We start from the raw sequence: 23,765 nt of genomic DNA, 5'->3' as shown, positions 1-23,765 counted from the left end.
GGATAGGTGGTATGGATAGACCAATATTTACTAGCGGTGTGGATGAATCAATGTGGACAGAAAATGTGGGTGGATGGTAATGTAGATGGACAGACCAGTGTGAACAAAAGGTGTGGACGGGCAGTGTGAATTTGCCAGTGTGGACCAAGTGACACGGTGAGCCAGTTTAGATAGGTCAAATGACTGCTTCAAGAACAAGCAGTGTGGACCAGCCATTGTGGGATGTGGACGCCATGGATGGAGTGTGGAGTGGGACCACAGAAGGATCAGTGGGTGGAAGAGGGTGGGAGAGGCCTGGCTATCCCCCAGCACAGCCGAGTCATCTGGGTCCTGCTCATTCACTCATCTCCCCAGAAGGGTCCTGGGGGGTCAGAGCTCCAGGATCCCCAAGGCAGAGATCCAGGGGGAGCAATTGAGTAGGGAACATGAGTCGGGAACACGCTAGGCAGGAAGTAGCAGGTGGCGTGTGGGGTACCCCGGCTAGCCCTGCAACTTTGGCGAGTCACCTGACTCTCAGCCTCAGAACTTTCCAGAATGCCCTGGAAATGAGGCAAGGACCCCACCACAGACAGTCCTGGAGAGCATAGCCTGCGAGTCCTCAGTCCTTCTGCACTGCCCCCCACAGGCCCCTGGTCCCCATGGCTGGTCTGTGGGTAGTGTTCTGCTGGAGGTGGGCACGTGTGTTCTCCGCCTCGTTCCCTCACAGCTGCCAAGTACATGATGCTTGGTACCAGGCGGAGTCCCCAGAACCCCCATAGCCTTGCTCGTACCACCTCTGTGGGGTCCCCCTGCCCTGTGGTGTTCGTGTCCCTCTGTCCTCCATGTTGAATTGAGTCTTGGTATGACACCGGTGACCTTGGGGTGCTTGGGCTCTGTAGCATAGCAGGGGATGGGGAGATAAGGGGGAGGACATGTCTTCTGAGGCTGCAAAGACGGGTGGGGCTGGATTCTCCATCCACCCAGACCCTCCCACCTATCCCTGCTCGCACCCAGGCACCGGCCAAGCTCAGTTTACAGGGATTCGGGATTGGGAGCCGGGTGCTCCCTCCCTGGCCTCTTGCCGTCTCTCTGGTGCTGCTGCCAATCCCCCTGATAGACCACAGCTCAAATAGGGATTTGCATCCCACTGAGGTGTCTGGAAGCTTGCATGATGTTGAGGGTACCAGATCACCCTGCAGTGGTGGTCCCTGCGATGATGGGGGACCGCATGTTCTGTCCACTATTGACCCGGCGATATGCTGCCATGTGCATCCCCCTCACTCACCTTAACTCCCTCAGGGCCTTTCACCCAGAAATGGGGTCTACGTTTCTCCAGCTGGTCCCCTGGCCCCATGGGAGTCATCAAGTGTGTGGCCCATGAGCTGGGTGTGTGTGTGTGAGGGTCTGGATCTGGCATCAGGTGGGGCATCCAGCACCCCAAAACGTCTCGCCTGCATCCTGGATGCTCTGGGCCACTCCCCTGCCTGCCCCCCACCCCTTGGGGCTGAGCAGAACCGGCTGGCCAGACGCAGCTCCTTCGCTCTGAGTTTGTTTTCCAGACTCTGCCGGAGTCTGCATTAATCCGCCAGAAGATGAGCTAAGTTTGATAAATACGGGAAGATTTAGAATGGTCGAGAAAACTGTTTTTCCCCAGCTCCCGAGAGGAGCCAAAACTGAAGCAGAGAAATAGAAAAATAAGAGACCAGCGTGTCTGAGGCGATCACTCCATGATAGAAGATCCGTGTGTCTGAGTCGACCTCTCCCTTATGAATGTGACCCTCTGTCCTCTCCCCCAACCCTGAGCAGAAGTTTGGCTGCCAGCTCAGCTCAGCACCTCATTTCCTGGCGTTGCTAAGCCCCAGGGCCGGAGCAGAGAGGAGGCCTGGGAACTGGCAGGTGAAGCCTGGTCCCAAGTCCCTTGTCCCTCTGGGCCAGTCCTCGTCTTTAACCAGTTGAGAGGCATTGAAGATGGCCCAGAAATCTCTGAACCTGGGGCCAGAGTGGTAAGACATTTGCCTTGCACGGGCCAACCCAGGACGAACCCCAGTTCAAATACCAATATCCCATATGGTCCTCGAGCCTGCCAGGAGCGACTTCTGAGCACAGAGCCAGGAGTAATCCCTGAGCACTGCCAGGTGTGACCCAAAAACTGGTCCCTGACAAACTGCCTTTTGGTAACACAAATTCTTCACTTTTACAGGGGGCTCCGGCATTGTGGGAAGGGGCCCCTGGGGTGGTGGGGCTGAGCCTAGTAGAAGGACGACAGTGCCCACCATTGTGCATCCTTCCCCCCTTCCACCCCATTCACCTAGAAAGTTGGGAATACTAACAACATCACGGGACCAGATCAAGTCTTTGAGGTTTCCATTTCCTGGGTGCTGAGAATAGGTTTTAGGCTGGGGCTCCATGTGTGTTTCCCATGCCGGCGTTTGGAGTCCTCTCCGCACAGAATCCTCATTCCCTGTTCTGGTGGTTTCCAGGGCATCATTCCTGAGTCCCCGCAGGGGCCTGCACCTGTTGTCTCCCCTGGCCTGAGCTCCCCTTGCCCCCGAGAGTCCTCACATCTGCCCTCCAGTGCTCTGCTGATGGGGCCCATCAGGACATCCCCCTTGATGGGGTGGGCTGGGAATTGCAGCCAACCTTTAGCCCAGAGCATAGCTGGAGACTCCCCTGAAGTGGCGGGTGCTGGTGTGCCTTACCCCAGGGACCCCGCAAGCTTCATGGAGGCAGGCGGGCTGGTTGAGTGGGGCTGGGCCCTGGGCACAGCATGGCACCCTCTGCTTCTCAATCCTGCACCCTAGGGAGGAGCAATTAGCCGTGATCAATGCAGAGACTGCGGCACGCATGCCGCTCCCAGCACACACTGGCCCAATAATTGATAAGCTATTTGGAGCAGCCCCACGGCTGTGATGCAGGCCCTCTGAGCACCCTGGAACCAGTCTTGGGGGTCAGCGGCGAGTCCCGAGAGAGGCTGGGGCACCAATGGAGTTTAAGGCCCAGCCTTGGGGCAGGAGAATAGCACAGCTGTATGGCGGTTGCCTTGTACACAGCCAACACAGGACGGACCCTGGTTCGATTCCCATATGGTCCCCCGAGCCTTCCAGGAGCAACTTCTGAGCACAGAGCCAGAAGTAACCCCTCGGTGTGACCCAAGAACTTAAAAAAAAATGGCTCAGCCTAGCAGGTAAAGGGCGGGACCCAGAGGGACTCACAGTCTGGGAGCTGGGCCAGCCCAGGTGGAAGCAGGTGTGTGGTGTCAACATGAAACTGTCCAGACCAAGAATTTGGGGCAGGGGTGAGGGGCAGGGAGGGGAGCATGAGTGCAGGGGCCACAGCCGAGGAGTGGGTACAAGGAGGAGGCCTCTGTTTTGGGGTCCTCCTCACGGTTTCACCACCGGAGTCTGTGGGGAGACACCTGAGTGGAAGGTGAACCTAGCTAAAACCCTCAACAAAGGTGTCCCCCAACTTCTTTCCCTAAAGCTCTTCCTTTGAGATGTAAAAGCCCAATGGATAGTTACTTTTGCATCTGACTCGACCTCCCCACTCCTGGTTTGGGGAATTGGTTGGAATCAAATAAAGAAAGAGGGGCTGGAGCTATAGCAAAGCGGTAGAGCATTTGTCTTGCACGAGGCTGATCCCGGACAGACTGGGTTCGATCCCCGGAGTCCCAAATGGTCCCCCAAGCCAGGAGTGATCTCTGAGCATATAACCAGAAGTAACCCCTGAAAGTCACCAGATGTGGCCCCAAAACAAAAACAAAAGAGAAAGAAAAAAAGAGGAAGGAAGGAAGGAAGGAAGGAAGGAAGGAAGGAAGGAAGGAAGGAAGGAAGGAAGGAAGGAAGGAAGGAGGGAGGGAGGGAGGGAGGGAGGGAGGGAGGGAGGGAGGGAGGAAGGAAAGGAAGGAAGGGGGGAGGGAGGGAGGGAGGAAGGAAGGGTACTTCTGGCTGTTGGCGGGGACTGAGGGAGCATGAGGCAAAAAGCAGACTGCCTCTGATGTCTCTCCTGACTGGCTTGGTATTATTTCTCCACCGCTACCTACCCTGCTTCATCAGACCCGTCCGCCTAGGGTTAGAAACAGAGTTTGGGGCAATCTCATAATTCATGTATTTTTATTTTACATCTGAGCACTGTCCTGTTTCATCCCCCAGATCCCACAGGTGGGGTTTCTTCCTTCTGGGGTCACTCTGGCTGTAGACAGAGCCAGGCCTGGCCTGAGCCAGCATGGGGGTCTTTGCATGTGGCAAGGTTCAGGGCCCCGGGGACCCCTACTCTGCCAGTGCCCTGCCTGGCTGTGACATATCTCCCATGCCAGCTCGGCCCTGACCCTGCAGTGACCTGATATCCTGTGTCCCCTGACCTTCCCTGTACTGGCCACAGTGGAACTTCTGCAAGGGTGGGAACCCTCTGGTTCCCCACAGCCAGCATCAGAGCCCCTGTTCTCATTCTTGATCCCTCCAAACCCACTTTACCCATGGCACAGCCCACCTTGGTCTTTGGTCAACCTAGTGTTGGAAGGAACTTGGGGTCTTCGCCATGAAACGAGGGGACCAGCCACTAGAATTGGGATCTCGGGAAGGAAACCAAACCAAAAGGAAGCCTGGCTGGAGAGAGGGGAGAAGAAGGGCTAGTCTCATCCATCCCAGGGAGGCCAGAGAGGCAGGTGAGTGTCCATGGCAGATTCCACTCGATCCTGGGGACACATGGCTCTGCCTGAGTACCACTTCAGGGCCAGTGCATGCCCTCACTGAGGTCAAAGCTGCAGTCAGCAGAGGGGGGATTCACACTCCTGGAGTCTGACACTCAGAAGCTCCGTCATCTCCTTGGCTGGTTGCAAACCATGTGGTTGAGTGTGGGGCGCTCTCATGTGGCCCCACCACAATATGCCTGGGGGCCTGGCATTGCCCAGTAACAGGTGGCTCTCTGCCAGGATATTGGGGGCTCTGGGCAGCAAGTGAACACTGCTCCCTGGACCAAAACCAGACACAGTTGGGAGACCGACAGACAGACGCTCAGATGGAGGCACAGATGGTGGACAGACGAATGATGGATGGAAGGCGGGTGGGAGGTGGATGGTGCATGGATGGATGATGGATGATGGACGGATGGCGAATGATGGATGAGAAGATGGATGGGTGAACTGATGATGGATGGATGGGTGATGGATGGGTGGATGGATGGATGGATGGTTGGTGAATGATGGATGAATAGATGGAAAAGTGAACCGATGATGGATGGTTGATGGATGATGAATGGTGAATGATTAGATAGAGCAAAGGGATAAATGTATAGAGGCCTGAAAGGAGGGGTGGGAGAGAAAATGGTGGCAGGGAATAGATGGAAGGATGGTTGGGGGGCTGGAATAATAGCACAGTGGTAGGACATTTGCCTTGTACGCGGTCAACCCAGTACAGACACAGGTTTGATCCCTGGCTTCCCATATGGTCCCATAGCCAGGAGCGATTTCTGAGCACAGAACCTGGAGTATCCCCTTAGCACCACCAGGTGTGCCCCCCCAAAAGAAAGAAAAGAAAAGAAGGATGGTTAGATAAATGATGGATAGTGGGTGTGTGGGTGGGTGGGTGGAGGGAAGGAAGGAGGGATGTGTGGGTGGGTGAATGGGTGAATAGGTAGATTGATGAATGGATGGACTGGTGGATGATGGGTTATGGGTGAATGGGGGATGGATGGATGGATGGTAGATGACAGATGAGTAGATGGATGGCTGAACTGATCATGGATGAATGGTGAATGATTAGATGAGGAAAGGGATAGATATATGGAGGCACAAATGGAGGGGTGAGAAGGAAAATGACAGTGGGGTAGACGAAAAGATGGTTGGATAAATAATGGATAGTGGGTGGGTGGGTAGAGGGAGGAAAAGAGGGATGGGTGAGTGGATGGATGGAGGGAAGAATGGGTGGATAGGTAGATGGATGGATGGGCTGAAGGATGATGGATTATGGGTGGATGGAGGATGGATGAATGAAAGGTGAATGACGGATGAGTAGATGGATAGTTGAACCGATGATGGATGGATGATGAATGGTGGATGATTTGATGAGGAAAGGGATAGGTATATGGAGGGACAAGTGAAGGGGTGGGAGGGAAAATGGTGGTGGGGGTAAATGAAAGGATGGTTGGATGAATGATGTTTGGTGGGGGATGGGCAGAGGGAGAGGTGGAAAGGAGGGGTAGGTGAAGAGGAGGGTGGGTAGGTGTGTGAATAGATGGAGGGAGGGAAGGATGGATGGATGAGTGGGTGGATGGATGGATGGTTAAATGGATTGATAGAGGGAAGGAAGGGTGGATGGATAGACCTGTGGATGACTAGATGGCAGCTGGATAGATGGGTGGATGGATGGATGAATGCAGGGATAGATGGTGGATGGATAACGGATGAATGGATGGATGGATGCAGAGATGGACGGATGGATGACATACTCTAGAAATGTGTGGTGGGTGGACAAATGAGTTTGAATGAACTGTGGGTACTCAGTCGTTGGATGGATGGTGAATGGATGACTAGATGGCAGGTGGATGGTGGACAGAAGATGGGGTGGATGAATGGCTGGCGGGACTGGTGACTGCTCAGGTAGCTGGTGAATGAATCATGGATTTTTGCACACAATGAGTTGGGGAATGAGGGTGTGTAAGGGTGAATGGAGGGACATAGGGACAAGCGGATGGACAGGCCAAGGCTGGCCAGGAATATGGAGGATGGATGGAGGGTGGGTGTGTATGACAAATGGAGTTGTATGTGGGGTGACAGTAGACTCCCATTTCCCAGGATGCATTCATTCCTCCCAGCTGCCCTCCCTGAGGCTTCAGGGTCTGTACTGCAGCTCTTGCCAAGTGGGCACTGACACACTGTGGGGTGCCAGGCAGTGGGGCCCCAGATTCAGGGCTGAGTGGCTATAAACGCAACACCCACAAAACTGCCGTTCCTGCGTCTTTTCCCTGAGAAGGGCCAGTCCCACTGCCCCTCGGCACATCCCCAAGGCCTTGGGGACACCCCAAATTCCCACAGCCTGCTACCCCATGCGTGACCCACCTGGCTCCCCTGGGAGAGACAGATGGAAAGCAGAGACTCCCCGTTCTTTGGAAGGGTTTTATTTTGAGTGAATATTTTCCAGCAGGAAAGACAGCAGACAGCCCCACGGGAACCAGCTAAAGGGCTCAGGGCAGCCCACAACCGCCCCCACCCCCGTGATGCCTCTGCCCTTTGCTGTTCTGGGGGTGCCGATGGCCAGGCCCAGTAGGCAGCTGCAGCCATGCCATGGACCAGCTTCCATGGCACAGGAGGCGGCCCCGGCTCTGGCAGTCACAGGCTTTGTTGGGGAGGACGTGGCGGGCTGGAGGCAGAGGTGACCCAGGTGGCTACACGGGTCAGACTGCTGGACACACGTGTGTCCTGTATTGGGATTCCTGTGCATGTATATGACATGCATGGCTGCACTCCTGTGTATGAACTGGCTTTGGACCTGGGGAAATTTCAGGGGGTTCTGCTTCCCCCGGGAAGAGTCTCTGGTCTGGACCCTCCGTCCAGTGGACGCCAGGGCAAAGGTGACACCACACACCCACACAGTTCTGACAGGGCAAAGGTCACACACACACAGAGTTCTGGTCGGTCATACACACACATGTCACACACACGTCACAACACATACACATGTCACACACACGTCAGAACACACATACACACACACAGAGTTCTGGTCCCAGCTCAGCTTCTGCCCCGCTGCACGTCACAACACACACACATGTCACACACACGTCAGAACACACACACACACACACAGAGTTCTGGTCCCAGCTCAGCTTCTGCCCCGCTGCACGTCACAACACACACACACACACACACACACACACACACATACAGTTCTGGTCCCAGCTCAGCTTCTGCCCCACTGCACGTCACAACACACACACACGTCACAACACACACACACAGAGCTCAGCTTCTGCCCCACTGCACGTCACAACACACACACACGTCACAACACACACACACACACACACACACACACACACACACACACACACGAGTTCTGGTCCCAGCTCAGCTTCTGCCCTGCTGCAGCGCCCTCATCTCTCCACCAGGGGATGCCAATCAATTCCTCCCGGGGACATCTCGACCCTTGCCTGTATCATCCAGTGGCCTGTCCCTCCCCCGCCTCAACTCCTTCCTGCAGCCCAACTGGCCACAGCCCAGGCCTCAAGCTCTAGGGTGCCTGGTTTGCCCAGGCCTGGGCAGTTCCAAGGAAGAGGAAGTTCTTTCTGGAGTCCCCCCATACCACATCCCCAGGGACACCCCACAACACCCGCCACATCTCAGCTTCCTAGCTGGGCCCCTGGATCCTTCCCGGGTGGCAAGCGTCATGCCCGGCTCAGCTCCCGTCCCGAACCGGTTCTCAGTCAGGTGAGCCGGAGGCATGGAGCACGGGCTGGGGGCCTGGTCTCATGCACTGGGGTTGTGGTCTCCTGCGCTGGTGTGCTGGTGTGCTGGTGTGATGAGACGTGGTCTCATTGTGGGGGCGTGTCCCCATGTGCTGGGGAGCTGGATCAGGTGTAGATTGTGCTGTGGGCCTAGCGCCACACCCCCTTTGGTGAGCCCCTTCTCTCAACTCCTGCTTGCTCCTGGGGCCTGCAGGTGCCTCTGACCATCCCCAGGACCTTTGCTTCCACTGAGAGAGAGAAAAGGCTACTCTTGGGACCCCCGAGTCCGTTTCTGAAAGCTGGGGTTCAAGGCGTGTCTGGATTTTGCACGGCGGCTCTCTGCGCCGGTGTGACCACAGCAGGTGACCTTGGGGCCCTGGGTCCGGGACCCAGGGCGACCTTGGCAAAGGTCACCCCTTGGGGTATGTGACTGGGAGCTCCTTGTGGGGGGCGCAAAGGGGAAGGGTCGAAGAGACGGGGTTCAGAGGCGAGGGGTGTCCCCTCAGGCCTCCCGAGGCCCCGACTCCTCTTGGTCCCGGGGCAGGTAGGGTTGTGTGCGTGTCTGAGCGGTGCGTCCTGGCTGTGGCTGGCGGAGGGCACTGCCGCGTGTCCCGTGACCTCTGAGCAGCTCTGCGTGGCCTCCCCGGACCGGACCCTTGGGTGAGCGCGCAGAGCTGAGGGGTGGGCCGCGAGCTGCGAAGACCCCTCTTGGCAGAACCCTGGAGCCCCTGCGCCGCCCCCGACCCACACCGCGCGCCACGGGGAGCCACTCGGGGCGCCCACCGGGTCCCGGGCCTCTGGAGTGGGTGTCTGTCTGCGAGTGAGTCTGAACTCGGGTCTCGCCCAACTGCCCCGGGCCTGGCTCCCTGGGCGCCGGCGACTCCGCAGGGCACCTGCCCGGTCTCCAAGGCAGTGGGACCCCCAGGACCCTGGCCGGGGGTGGTGGTGAGGGCGTCCGCTTGGGGGGTGTCCCCCAGCCCCAGCCTCTGATCTGGGCCCTCGCCCCGGCGCCGGGTTCGGGGACCCCCGCGGCGGGTCCCAGAGCCCCCCGGCCCGCGGGCCAGCCCCCTGCGCCGGCGTCCTCGCGCGCGCGCAGCCGCCGCCACCCCGGGGAGTCTGCGCTGGGGGCTGGGCGCCCCTCGGCTCTGCAGTGCGGCCGCTGCGCACCTAGGTGGAGCCCGACCCGCCGCCGCCGATCCGGCCGGCCCGGCCGCCCCGCCTGACCCTCCTCGGGTGCGCCAGCCAGGCGGGGGCGCTGCCGGGCGGAGCCGGGGGTCCCCGGGGTCCCCGAGCGCGCCTCGGCCCAGTGCGCATCGGCGGCGGGCGGCGCGGGCAGGCGGCGGCGGTCCGGGCGGGCGGGCGCAGCGGCGAGGGCGCACCGGGCCGCGGGGCCCCACCTGTCGGCGCCGCCGGGCCGCGGGCGAGCGAGCGAGCGAGCGATCGGAGTGGACACCGGCCCCGCGCGGGGCGCAGCGGCCACCATGGAGCGGCGGCCCCGCGCCCCGCGCGCCTCCCCGGCCCGGAGCGCGGCGCGCGGCGTCGGCGGCGTTGGCGTTGGCGTTGGCGTTGGCGCGGCCCCCTGAGCCCCGGCGCCGAGCCGAGCGACCGCGGGGGGCGGCGGCCGAGACCCTCCGGCGCGCCCGGGGCCTGCCGCCTGCTTCATGGGGCCGCGGCGGCCGCCTCCCCGCGCCCGGGCGCCCGCGCTGCCGCTGCCGCTGCCGCCGCTGCTGGTGGCCGAGGGGCCGCCGCGGCCCGAGCGTCTGCGCTGAGCCCCGGCCCGGCCCGCCGCCCCCGCCCCCGGCCCCGCCCCGGGGGACACCAGCGCCCCCCGATCGGCCGCCCAGTCGCGGCGGCGGCGGCGGCGGCTGGACCGAGGCGGCCCCGCGATGCCGATGCCGATGCCGACGCCGATGCCGGTGCCGATGCCGCTGGCGCGGGCGCTCTGGGCGGGCGCGGGGGCCGCGCTCTGCTGCGTCCTGGTCCTGCTTCTGCACGCGCAGTTCCTGCGAGAAGGTACCGTACGGCCGCCCGCCCCCACCCGCGCCCCGGCCCCGCAGGGCTCCCGCGGCCTCGGTAGAGGGCAGCCGCGCGCCGCGGTGCCCCCCGCGCTCGGGGGCTCGGGGACGCGTGGCGAGGGCCGGCCCGAGCCCGGGGACAGGCCTGCGCGGCGCGGCGCGGCGAGGCGAGGCGCTGCGCTGCGTGGTGCCCGCTCCCCGGCGCGCGTCCGGAGTCGGGGACCCCCGGGACCCCGGGCCCCGTCTCGCGTCCCTCCCGCAGCGCCCGGAATGTCGGAGGGGACGCTCGCGCTGAGCGGGACTTTGGCCACCGGGCTGGAGGATGTGGACGGAGTCTCCGCACCCCAGGCCAGGAAGGGGCCCCTTGCACCCCAGCGCAGCCCGATGCGCGCTCGGAAACTCCCTGTTCCGGGGGTCCCTCTCTCTCCTGCTCTCTGCCCCCCTGGAGCTGGGCCTGGCACAGTCAGCAGGCGCTCGGCTGGTTGCTGGGTCTGCTGGGCACAGCCAGGCCGGGTGTGTGTGTGTGTGTCTGTGTGTTTTGGGGGAAGGTCTCCTCTTCCTCTTCCTCCTCCTCCTCCTCTTTCTCCTCCTGTCCCCCCCCCCCAAGTGCTTGCCCCCCGCCGGGCTCGCAGGCGCGGGAGGAGAGGGCAGCGAGTGGCCCTTGGAGCCGCCAGATCCTCATTAGCTCGGTTCCTGCAAAGGAACGATTGGACTGGCCACGTTCCCCGCTCTGCTGCCTAATTAACTGAAGCTGCTGCTTTCCGGGGAGCAGGTAGGGGAGGGGGGCGCAGGCCCTTTGCTGGAGGGGGGCTCCTCCTGCCGCCGCTGCTGGCTTCCCTCCCGCTTCGGGGTCCAGGCGAGCAGTGGCCAGAGCTCAAGGTGGAGCGAGACCTGTGGTCTCTGCTTGCTGTTTGTCTGGCTGGCGTGGCGTTGCGGGGCTTTGCGCGGGGCCGGTGGGCTCCAGAGGCGCTCGGGCTGCCTCAGCCCCCCATCCCCGGGGGTCCCCGTCCCCCTTCCCGCTCTCATGTGCTACAGTGTCCGCCCCTGAGGTCTCGGAGTCCACCCGCTCGGCTCGGACACTGGATTCCCGTACAGCTAGCTAGTGGGGTGCCTCCGGCTGCTTCTTCTTGGAGAGCTTCCGGGGCTCCCCGGTGGGGCCTCTCTCAGCACCCACAGCCGCACCCTTTGTCCCCGCTGCCCGCAAGGTCAGCACCAGCCCGGCCTCTGTGCCCCCACCCCGCCCCCGCCACTCCCGGGTAACTGGGGCTCCGGCTCTGGCCCCCCACTCCACCCCCACCCAGCGTGCTGGCACGGATGGAGGGTGCGGGCGGGCGGCTGACAATTGCCACTTGTTGTCTGCCCAAGTGGGAAAGCGCCATTTCCGCGAATCTGGGGTTTTTCGGGGGTAAAGAATGGGGCACACAGAAAGCCTGTTTTCCAGCCGCCTCTGGGTATGCAGACTTGGGGTCACCCCACCCCTGAGGCCGCCCCCTTGGGCCCTTGTTGTGAGCCGCACAGGGGCCCAGGGGCCTTTGTACAACTGCTCCAGATGCTTCCTTTTGAGGGGACAGTTGCCCCTCTGGGTGCCGGGCTGAGCCCCCAGTGTAGACGGTGCCCCTGTCCCTGGACACGCATCCCATGTCCTGCATCTGAGCCTTGCAGCCTTGCAGGCTCAGCTGTGCTTCAGGCTGGGAACTGATGGGGGCCAAAGCCTGGGGGGTACTTTGATTGTCCCCCAGGACCCAACGTGGTCTGCATCCGAGCTCAGGACACATCAAGGTGTAGGGCCCAGCTCGGCTCCTCCCAGGCAACCCTGCTGAGTACAAAGACCCTGTCCAGCCCTCGAGGAGCTGGGCACACGGGCACCTGGGGGGCCAAGATACCTTGGGAGCAGCCGAGTGTCCGGACAGGGGGGCAGCTGGCACGACTGTGCTGTGTGCCAGAACCATCTGGGCACGAGTCTGCATGGCCTGAGGACTCTGGAGGGTGGGGTTACCGGGGAGTCATTTGAGCTGCGCTGGGTATGAGCGTCCCCCTTCACCTTGGGGACAGGCCCTGCCAGTGTGCTGCTGGGCGGTGCCCGTGTGAGCCCTGATGCCGAGAAGAGGCTGCAGGCCCCGCTGACCGCTGACGTCCCTCCCAAGTCTCTGGGCTGTGGGGGCGCTCCTCTGGGGGTCCCCAAGTTTCACACCAACCCTGCACTCTTCGGGCCTGCTGAGCCCCACGTGTGTGGCTTGACCCAGGCCCGACCCTCCATGTCCTGTGGGGGTCTCAGGGGGGCTGCAGCCTGCAGTGCTCGGGGGCCAGGCAAGACAGGGGCCTGTAGTGCATGTCCACACTAATAGGTGTATGTGTTTGTGTGTGTGCAAGAGTGTGAATGCACATGACTGTGTGCACAAGTGAGCACAGCCACACAACATCCTCACGTCCCCACGGTCCCACTTCTCCATCTCTTTGGAGCCAGGTCCTTGGGGAGAGCCTCTGCCCTTCCCTGCACTGGGAGACTGATGGGGGTCCTAGATCTGGCATCTGTACCCCTGGGACTGCCCCATGGTGCCTGGGGGTTCAGTCCTTCCCCAGGCTTATCTCTCTCAGATCAGGACGTGGCCCAACACTGCAGCCCTCGGGCAGAGCCTCATACATCAGACACACCACACAGCTGTAGACAGGTCCACGGAAGACATGCCACACGCATGCACATGCATGGCCGATCAGGAGGACCCATGTGGCCTTACCCTGCCTGAGCCCAGGTCTAATGCCTGTAGGGCTGGTGTTCCAGAAGCTTCCACCATTCCGGCTGCAGTGAGGGGGAGCTGGGGAGCAGGGGCAGGTGTGGCCGGAGGTCCAGCTCCCCACCCCGCAGCCTCTCCCCTGCCTGCACTCCCTCCTGTCCCTTGTAGCCCCCTCTCCCCTGTGTCTGAGAATGCTAGACGCCCTAGAATCAGAAGCCGCTGCAGGTGGAGGCAGGAAGGATCATTGGGCCCCGGGACCCTCGTCTCCTCCTCCTCCTCTTCACTGGAGGGAAGGGGAGCACAAGCAGTCCGACCCAGGTGAGGGTCCCAGCACGTGGGAGACTGCTGGCCCCTCCTATCTAGCCGTGAGTCAGTCTGCAAGGTAGTTTTGGGGTGCTTGGGGATCCAGCCCCCTGCCCCAACCACACAGCAGGTTCACCAGGACCCCGAAGCCTTTGGGGGGCAGGACCCAGGTGGGGCCTCCTCACAGAACCAGGGCAGGCAGCAGGTGCCCACGGTCCACACAGCCCTGGGCCAGCTGCTACCGATGGGCCATTTGCAGCTGAGGGCACGAAACTGGAGCCACCGGAACCCCCAGACACACAGCATCCCCGCAGGTCGACCTCCCTCTGAGTGAGAAGGGGGCGCACAGACACAGACAGGACCCTGAGGCCTTGTCGGCTCGTGTGAAAGTCAGGGACCATGCTCAACCCATGGCAGGGTTCTCAGATGAGAGCCCCTGTGTGCGATGTCACAGCCCCATCTCCCATGTGTGATGTCACAGCGCTGTCCCCATGTGTGACATCATGGTCCCATGCCTGTGTGTGACATCACAGCTCTGTACCCAAGGTTGATGTCAGTGCCCTGTCCCCATGTATGATGTCACAGCCCATGTACCTCTGAATTCTGGGGCTCCACAGCCCCACTGTCTCTCCTCTCTAGGGGACCCCCCCACCTCCCCAGCCCTGGCTCTCTGGATGGGACCTTGGGCCACTTGCCACAGATTTGCCTGTTTTGGGGGTGTCCCGCCGTCTATACCCGCAGGGGGAGGACACTGCCCACCTCTCCTGCAGGCCTGTAGTACTCCCATTGGTCTATGCAGGCTTAAGCGCGGGGGGGGGGGGGGGGTCCCCTCATCAAGAATCTTCTAGAGCATGTTGGTTTGTGCTGGATGGGGCAGAGCCAGGAGGGGCTGGAGCTGAGCCTGGGGGCAGCTCTGTGGGGTCCCCACTGTGCCTGGTGCAGGCTGGGCTATCAGGCAGGAGCACGGGTCTCGAGCCGGGATATGGGGTCCCAGGCTGGTCGATGCATCTGTCAGGTCTTGGGGGTCCTCACAGCAATTCTTCTCCAGCTGCTGCCCTCCCCTTGCTAGCTTGTGTGTGTGGCACAGCCCTGGGCCCCTGTCTGTGCCCGGCTGCACGGAGGCTGGATGGCTCTGCCTGCACCCCGGCTCTCCCACGGGTATTTTTAGCTCTTTGCGTTGCTGCTGCTTCGTTCCGTCAAGAACCGGAGGGGCTGGACACAGACACGGAACACTCGGGCCTCAAAGAGGCCGCCACCACAACAGCTGCTGACGGGCCCAGGGGTGCCTGGGGTCCTCCATCCGCTGTCCTGCAGGAAGAGGCCATCCTGGGCCCCTGTGGCTGGGTAGCACCCCCTTTCAACCCTGTCCTCATGTGCCCCTTCCCTGCTGAACCCCCATGTGCCCTGAGCCCCGTTGATTTCTGTTGATGTGCAGGGCTCTGTCCTGGGCTCCCCGTGCTCCATCTGTCCCCCAGCAGGAGGCACTGTTGCCAATGTGGGTAGGAAACAGTCAGGGGCCAGGCTGAACAGATGCTTCCCCCTGTCCTGGCGTCTCTGCCCCTGAGTCCAGCCTGGGGTAGGGCGGCGATGGGGAGCTGGGCACAGGGTGGGATACAGAGTACGTCTAGGAGGGGGCAGGTAGGCAGTGTTGGGTACTCACAGGGTGCTGTGCTCTGAGTGCTGGGTCCCTATGGGGTACTGTACTATGGGTGCTAGGTCCCCATGGGGTACTGTGCTCTGGGTACTAGATTCCCATGGGGTACTGTGTTCTAGGTGCTAGGTCCCCTTGCGGTCGGTGCTGTGTGCAGGTTCCTGTCCTGACTGACTTCACCTTGGAGACAAGTTGAATCAGGGGACACCAGCCCACAGAGGGGAGCAGTCGCCTGGGGTCCTCCTGGGAACCTGTTCAGATCCACCTGCTCTCCCGGCTCCCCCGGAATCCACCGGCTCCCCCAACTCAGATAGATCCACCCGCTCACATAGATCCACCCACTCTCCCAGATGCACCTGCTTGCAGAGCTGCCCAGATCCCTGGCATGGTGGGTGGCTTTGCCAGCAGCCCCAGGACACTGTATCCTTGCCATGTGCCCTCACTGTGCCCGCTGTCTGTGGTGGCATGCTGGGATGTGGGGGTGCTGTGGGAAGTGTGTTCTTAAGGGCCAGCTCGGCTGGTGTCCTGAGAAGAGAAGGGTTGACTTCTCTGGGTGCTGGAAAGGGGGGCCCAGCTCCAGGACCAGCATAGCCTGTGTTCTCCATGTGTCCTGGTGAGGACTGGGGGCCTGTGGATTCTCCATGCAGGGGTGTGGCTGGCTCAGGGCCCCCAGGAGACCCACTGCCCTCCTATCCCCGACTCCACACCCCCATTCTGCGCCCCTGAGGTGGCTGTAGGAAGGGAGAGGAGAGCGTCCCTCCTGGCCACTCCTGGGTACCATCAGTCTTTCCTGTCCCCGCTCCAACCAGTCCTATAGCAGAGTGACCTGCCCACACGAGAACCAGGCTCTGGAAGGTTCTGACTGAGATCAGTGCAGGTCAGCCTGGACCAGACCACATGCCCATTCATGAGTGAGCCCTGCTGTAAGGAGCCCTGACAAGGCCACATCGAACAGTGGGGTCCCCTCTGTGTGGCAGGCACAGTGGTGTCTGGCGTTCCTGGGGGTGTAGGGAAACTCCATGGGGGTGTCCCACACAGGCCTGTGTGTTTCTGGACTGGGCTATAGGGTCTTGTGGGTGGCAGCTGGGCAGGGCCTGTGCTCGCCTGCTGCTGGACCTGCTGATGAGAGCCTGCATTGCAAAATGCCGGCGGGTGGGGGTGAGAGAGCAGGGAAGGGGTGAGTGGGAGTAATGGTTGAGTGCTTGGGTGATAAGTGGGTGGGTGAATGGGGTAAGTATGTGGGTAAGTGAGTGGATGAGTGTGTGAAACATGAACATGTGAATTAATGAATGAGTGAAAATGAGTGAGTAAATTAATGAGTGGATGGATGAGTGAATTAGTGAATGAGTAAGTGGGTAAGTGAGTGAATTAATGAGTGAATAGATGAGTTAGTGGCTTATTAAGTGGATGGATGAGTGGATCAATGAGTGAGTGAGTGAATCGATGAGTGAGTGCGTGGATCAATGAATGAGTGGATGGACGAATGGATTAGTGAGTGGATCAATGAATGAGTGAGTGAGTGAATGAATGAGTGAGTGAATGAATGAGTGAGTGAGTGAATGAGTGACTGAAGCAGTGAACGACTGAGTGAATGAGTAAATGGATGAGTGAATGAATGAGTGAGTGAGAAATTGAGTTCATGCTCCTGCATGCCCTTCTCCCTCTGTCTTCACGCTGCCCTCTCCTGCCCGGGGTTCCTTGCTCCCCGAGTGGGCAACAGCCGTGTTGTGCCTCTCCTGACCTTTGCCCCCTGTCCCCCCACCCCCAGTTTGTGTAATTGCCATCTTTACGAGGTGCCAACGGTACTCCTGCCCGGCCCAGCTCGGTGGACACAGGGCGCCAGGGCCTCGTTAATGGGCACATTAGCAGGATAATTGAGCGGCTCCAGCTAGCAGTGCCAAGGCCTCCTGTGCTGCCCCCAAGTCCACAAGCCCCTCACCCGGCGCCAGCACCTCTAGGCAAGCTCCCACCTGCCTTCAGCCCAGAGAATGGAGGGACGTGGGGGACCCCATCACCCCCACCTCTTCCCTGCCTCAGTGAAGGGCCAGCACCCTTCAGGGTTTTGGGGTGTCTGCGCCTATATATATGGGTTCCTGGTGTCTCTACTCATATATTGGGGTCCTGGGGTATCTGTGCCTATGTACGGGGGTTCCAGGGAATCTTGCTATACAGGGGTTCGGGGGTGTCCTGCTCATATGAGGTTTATCTGCCTGTAAATGAGGACTTGGGGGAGTCTGTGCTCCTATTTGGGGGTTCCAGGGAGCCTTGCCACATATAAGGGTTCTGGGGTGTCTTGCTCCTATTTGGGGGTCCTGGGCTTCTTGCCCATGGGCTGGCCTCGACCTCACTCAACCACTTGCTGTCCCTGCAGGTCAGCTGGCCGCGGGCACCTGTGAGATCGTCACTCTGGACCGGGACAGCAGCCAGCCTCGGAGGACGATCGCCCGGCAGACAGCACGTTGTGCCTGCAGGAAGGGTCAGATCGCCGGCACCACCAGGGCCCGGCCTGCCTGCGTGGACGGTAAGTGCCTCCCAGAGCAGTGCCCTGGACCTTGAGGGGCTTGGGGGGAACATTGAGCTGCAGTGGCAATGGGGGTACAGGGGCCGTCAGCATTTGAGAGGCAGGACTCTGCAGCCCTGTGTGCCATGTTGTATGCATGGTCGCCTGGTCCCTGTGCCCACCACGTTGGCACAGGGTTGGCACAGGCTCCGAGTGACTGTGCGGGGCTGGTGACGCTTCCTCCCAGGGCGACCCGCCTCCTTGTAGCCCTGCGTGGGCAGAAATGGGCTGAGAATCTTTCACGACTGACTGGACACAACATGCCCACTCGTGCTGCCCTCCTGTGGGCCTGGGCGAGTGGCTGGCACAGAGGTACCAGTGTGATTGAGCTCCTCTGCCCTGAGCCCGATCGGCCTGCTTCCTCCCTCCATGTTCTATCCGGTCAGGCAACAAGGGTGTGGGCGGTCATCCACCGTTCATTTGCCCAGAGTGACGGGCAGTCCTGAATGCAGCCACTGTGGGTGTGGGTGTGGGGGTAGAGTGGGCACCTGTTTCCCATCTTGAGGCTGGCACAGAGCTGTGGGGTCAGCCGAGTGGCCTGCCCCCTCGCCAACATTGTCACAGCCCCGCTGTCTAACCCGGTCACCGGACATCGGGTCGGGGGGTGCTATCTGTGTCCCCTGTGAATCATGCTCATCAAAACTGTCATGAGAGTTAATACATTTGACCGAAACTATTTAAAGAAAAAATGATTATCCCAATGGTGCCTGCTGAATGATGCTGCCGAAAAAGCTGAGAGAGAATTTTGACACCTTCTGGATGGAGTTGGGTTCTCAGTTCCCAGGCCTAGTGGCGGGGGACCCGGGGGCTGCAGAACGCAGGACCACGCCCCGCTCAACTGAGGGGAGCAGGCGTGAGGCCCAGAGGGGTCCGTCGTTCTCCCTGGGGCACCTTCTCGCAGCAAATCTTTACGTAAATCTCTGCCCGAGGTAGGCAGGTGTGTTTGCACAGGGAGGGGCTGCAGGATCCTCCAGCTTCCTAAGGTCACCCTGATAAAAGCCACGGATCGCCTCCCCCCCAGTGTCTGGCAGCCCTGACTAGTGGGAACTCCCATGCTTTTTGGAGCCACGGTGGGACACATGCAGCCTCTGGCTGTTGGAAAGCCCCCCAAACTAGGGCTGGCGGGTAAGGGGCTGCACCCCAGAGTGGGGGTCTCCAGACACTGGGGTTACTGCAGGCTCAGCTCACAGGGTCTTGCCAGGTGGGGCAGGGAAGGGGAGATGGCCCCTGCCCTGTGCTGTGGGGTCCTTCAGATCCTGGGCTGCTTCTTGTTGCTGCCTCTAATCCTCCAGGACCTTCCAACGGTGACATCTCTGCACACACAGAGGTACATGCATAGACATGCATGTGTTCACATGTGTGCATAGATGTACGTATGTGTGGTGTTGCACCTATGTGTACAGGTATGCACACCATACCTGTGTGTCAACATGTACTCGCTCACACCACACGTGTGTGGCTGGCCCCACCCAGCAGGACCCCCTGGCCTTTGTCCCTTTGGGTGCCCAGCGCCCTGGTGGGGTTTGTGCCCGGCCTGGAGACTAGCATCTCACCTCTCACCTGTGCCAGTGCCCAGAGGCCTGCGGTGTGCACGGGACATGCAAATGCGTCCCACACGTGCACAGGTGCCAGCCCGTGTCCTTGCTGCTGGCTCAGGCAGGGCTGGCAGGATCCGAGAGGGGGCACCCTGCTGTAATTGGTTGTCCTGGGGTGCTAAGCTTGCCCCAGGAGGGTGGCCAGGGGAGCTCGTGAGGGGACGTAGGTACCCGGCAGACCTTCCTGCGCAGTGGGGAGTTTCAGGGGGTCCGGCTGATCCTGCGGCCAGGCTGTGTCCCCACCCCACATGCCGCTCTCCTGACCCTTGTCGCTCCCTGTCATCCCCAGCACGCATCATTCGGAGCCGGCAGTGGTGCGCCATGCACCCGTGCCTGGAGACCGAAGGCTGCGACCTGCTTATCAACCGCTCCGGCTGGACCTGTACACAGCCTGGAGGGAGGGTCAAGACCACCACGGTGGGTGCTTCCGGCCAGGGGAAGGGGTAGGGTGGGGCATGGCGTGTAGACATGGTAGGGTATGGAAGTGGTCTGTGTGGATGTGGTTGGCGTGTGCATGTGTTGTGTGGGTGTGGTTGGTATGGAGTCATGGTGTGTGATTTGTGTCTACACACACATGGTCTGTGGTGTGTGTGTGTGGTTGGGATGTAGACATGGTGTGTGAGGTGGTTGGTGTGTAGACATGGTCTGTAGTGGTTGGGGTGTAGATATGGTGTGTGATAGATATGTAGACATGGTGTGGGGTGTGGTTGGGGTGTAGTCATGATGCATGATGCTGTGTAGATATGGTCTGTAGTGCTTGGGTGTAATTGGGGTATAGACGTGGTGTGTGGGTGTGGTTGGGGTGTAGACATAATGTATAAACATGGTCTGTAGTGTGTGTGATTGGATGTAGATATGGTGTGTAGACGTGGTATGTGGTGTGACGGTGTGGTTGGGGTGTAGACATGGTGTGTAATTAGTGTGTAGACATGGTCTGTAGTGAGTAGGTGTGATTGTGTATAGACATGGTGTGTGTGGACGTGGTATGTGGGTGCGGTTGGGGTTAGAATGGTGTGCAATTGGTGTGTAAACATGGTCTGTAATGGGGGGGTGTGGTTGGGGTATAGACATGGCGTTTGATGTATTGGTGTGGTTGGGGTATAGACATGGTATGTGTGGATGTGGTTGGGTGTAGACATGACGTGTAGACCTGTGTAGTGTTTTGGGTGTGGTTGGGATGTAGACATGGCATGTAAGGGTTTGGTTGGGTATAGACATGGCGTTTGATGTATGGGTGTGGTTGTGGTATGTAGACATATCTGTAGTGTTTTTGGGTGTGATTGAGGTGTAGACATGGTCTGTGGTGTGTAGACATCCTGGCATCAGGCCTCGGTGAGCATCAGGGGCACACACGGGCCATACTAGGCTGACAAGGGGCACAGAGTCGGGCAGGACGGGTGTGCCTGGCCCACAGGACGCACAAGCTCCTGCCTAGACCTTCTGAATGCCGGAAACAGGGCAGAGCCATTTCCCGGAGTCCACTCAACCTGCATATCATCCACGCACCCGGGCCCTACCAGCCACAGAGCAGAAAGTTCAACCTACCCACGGTGGGGCCTCCAGCCACAGTAGGGAGCCATGGACCCTCCACACACATTTCCACAGCAGCCATGAAAGGCTCGAGGTGCCAGGGAGTCCGACATCCGCCACTGACCCCACGCCCGAGTATTTCTCTCCAGGGGTCTCCAAATCTTCAGAAATGGGGCTTTCCGGGCTTGGTGGGAGTTCACGAGCCTCAGGACCCAGGTTACAGAAACAAACATGCATGAGAGCACTGAATTCTGAGTCTAGGCCAGGGGCTCCCCCAGGTCCCTCATACCCCACATTTTGACTATAATTCCCGAGACTATAAATCGCAGAGACAAGGCTGCATGGATACAAGGAGCACCGGCACCCCCCCACCCCCCCGTGAGCCACCGTCTGCGTCAGGCCAGGGAAACTAAGGCTCCCAGAAAGCAGAGCTGGTCTGTGGGTCAGACCACAAACCTGTCTGCCTGGAGGAACATGGGGGGGGGGGGGATGGGCGATGACAGGTGGGAAACAGGACTGAGTTAGACGTGGGAGTGTGTCCCTGAGGCTCACTCCTCCTCTCGCTATCCTGCAGGTCTCCTGACACACACAGCCCCTCAGGGCCCCCGGAGAGGCCACATTCCGGCCACGTCCTGGAGTCCCTCGTCCTCGCCCACCCGCCGCTGCCTCTGCCCTCCACAGACATTGTACCTCCTCGAGCTCAGCACCCGGCTGCGTCGAGGGGTCCAGCGGAGACTCGGGGGACACAGCGCCAAGCATCCCAGGAGCCGGACCTTGGGCGCAAGGACCCCGGAGGACGAGAAAGCCAGGGCCTGGGGAAGGACCGGCTTTCCCCGTGGCCTGCCCTGCCCGGATGACGGCTGTTTTCTTTTCCTTCTGGAACACTCCATAGACCAAAGAGCAAATCTTGTCTCCACGCTGCCCGGCTCCTCCCGGGTCCGCCAGGAGCTCGGGGCAGAGACATGCGGGCGGCCCTGTGGGGCACGGCGGACGGGCCCAGCAGACGCCCCGGGCCCTGGAACACTGGACGGACGTGCGGGGCCCGAGCTCACGGCTGGAGGGGGCCCCGCACGGAGCTGCCCGCAGGACCCCATGGTACTAAACTCCGTCTTAACCAGCCCCGCACACCTCCTCTCCAGCACCATCTCCGATAGTTGGATAATCCCCTTCTCGTCAGAGCATGTTGGGTGGCCTGTGACCCCTCATCCGATACACCATTTAGCTCAGAAAGCAAATCAAAGAAAACTCAAGTAATCTTGTTTGAAAGAGCTCATTAAATGTATTTTGCAAAGCCTAAAGTTATATATTTAACAGTTTTTATATGTTGTATATTTGTAGAAAATCCTATTTAACAATTAATGTGGTAGTCTAGCTGTGCTGAAGCGAGGTGGGAGGCGGGGGAGTGATACGATCCGGAGTTTCCGGAAGGTTTCAGAAGGTTTCGAGAGGTTCCAGAAGGTTCCAGAAGGTTCTTGGGCGGGCACAATGGAACACTGGCTGCTGGGCCTTGGAGAGAGGCATGTCGGGCCAGGACTCGGGCAGCGAGCTGAGGACTGCGCCAGGGTGTCTTCTGTGGGGCCTACCGTGTCAGCTGCCGATTCGGGACTGGGGCGCCCCCTCCCCAGCCCATGGTCAGCCTCAAGGGGACACCCCACCGCGCCTCTTCCGATGGATTTTGTCTCCTGGCCCGCTTCACCTGCAGCCCGTCCCTTCTTCCCCACCGGATGGTCCCAGAGCCTGTCTCCATGTTGGAAGGTTCCAGAAGCCCAGCAGTGAGCCTCAGGCCCCAGAGCAGGAGATGATGGCCGGCTGGCGGGGACTCTCCAGCCCAACGAGCAGCTGACAGTGACGGGGTCCCCGAGACTGTGCCAGTGAACCGAGGAGCCAGTTCACCCGAGTTCCGCGCTAGCCACACGCTACTAAACAGAAGTAAAAATAACCATATAGAAGCTCACAGCAACCCATAGCGAAAGGTAGGAGAGAAAAGGCATTTTCGTCCCTTCACGGTCCATGAGGATTTAACCCCCTCCAGCCCCCAGGCCCTGAGCGAGGTGAGTGTTGGGGCCGACAGCGGCCCCGTGCAGCCCGGCCCCAGTCCCTCAATCCCGTCCGCCCCTGCCTGACTGGACGTCGAGTTGGACGGCCCGGGAGCTCCGAGATGTCACAGCATTTTTTTCCTTGTTTGACGGTACTCGATTTTGTGTTCACTCAGCTAAATTATGGAAATAAAGAAAACAATCCTTTGGTAAGCAACGCTTCTGTGGGCTGCGTGGGCCATGGGTGGATGCGGGGGAGGGCTGGGCACCCCCACTGTCCCCTCAGACCCACCTCCCTGTCCTGTCCCCAGAACCTGCCATCAGCCTCTCTCCCGATGGCAAGACGGTGCCTCTGGCCCCCCGGACATTATTTTCTTGGGGATGCTGCCCTGGGCTACTCTGGACCTGGCCCCACCCATGGGCACCCCCTTCTGCACACACAGCTGCCCTGTGTCTTGCGGCCAGAGATGCCCCCAGCGCCCATGAAGGGAGAGGCTGGGGTACCCCTTCCCCGGACCGTGTCCCCCAAGACCAGCTGCAGCATCAGCCCCTACCCCAACACACCGGGCTCCCAGAAGAGACCCCATTGGAGAGACATCCCAAGAAAGCCTGAGTGGTCTTTGGGGCAGGGGCAGGGGCAGGTCATCCACGGTGGTCTTGGGAGCTGCAGAAGATCCCTCCGAACAGGAGCCCTGCCCAGAGCCAGGAGGGGCCCCGATCTCGGGTGAATAGGGGCTGGGGGTGGACTCATGAACACTGCCCACAAGAATGTGTGTGCCTGAACAGGCGTGTGTTCACGAGCGTGCTCACGAGTGTGTGGGCATTGTGTACTTGGGTGCATGTACGTGGACACAGAACTACATGTGTGGGCATGTAGGTATGTTGTGATCACATGATTAGATGTTGGGCATACCCAAGTAGATATATG

The 23,765-nt window shown here is 60.2% G+C and overlaps 1 protein-coding gene across 2 annotated transcripts in view; it reads left to right on the top strand.

Moving 5' to 3' along the window:
- Window positions 1-21,513, top strand: part of TAFA5 (TAFA chemokine like family member 5) — a 34,457-nt gene extending 12,944 nt beyond the window's left edge. Inside the window, exons 1-4 of one of the 2 annotated variants that reach the window (XM_049771731.1) lie at window positions 10,324-10,428; window positions 17,488-17,637; window positions 19,561-19,688; window positions 21,376-21,513. In XM_049771731.1, coding sequence (XP_049627688.1) covers window positions 10,326-10,428; window positions 17,488-17,637; window positions 19,561-19,688; window positions 21,376-21,384 — 390 coding nt within the window. In that variant the 5' untranslated portion in view covers window positions 10,324-10,325 and the 3' untranslated portion in view covers window positions 21,385-21,513. Of the gene's footprint in view, window positions 1-10,323; window positions 10,429-17,487; window positions 17,638-19,560; window positions 19,689-21,375 lie in introns of those variants that run through there. The other variant, XM_049771730.1, reaches the window with a different exon arrangement.
- The last annotated feature ends 2,252 nt before the right edge of the window (window positions 21,514-23,765 follow it).

The sequence above is a fragment of the Suncus etruscus genome, chromosome 4 (genome assembly GCF_024139225.1).
Source record: "Suncus etruscus isolate mSunEtr1 chromosome 4, mSunEtr1.pri.cur, whole genome shotgun sequence".
NCBI classification, from domain to species: Eukaryota; Metazoa; Chordata; class Mammalia; order Eulipotyphla; family Soricidae; genus Suncus; species Suncus etruscus.
The sequence above is the reverse complement of the archived record's forward strand: the minus strand, read 5'-3'. Positions and strand labels throughout refer to the sequence as shown.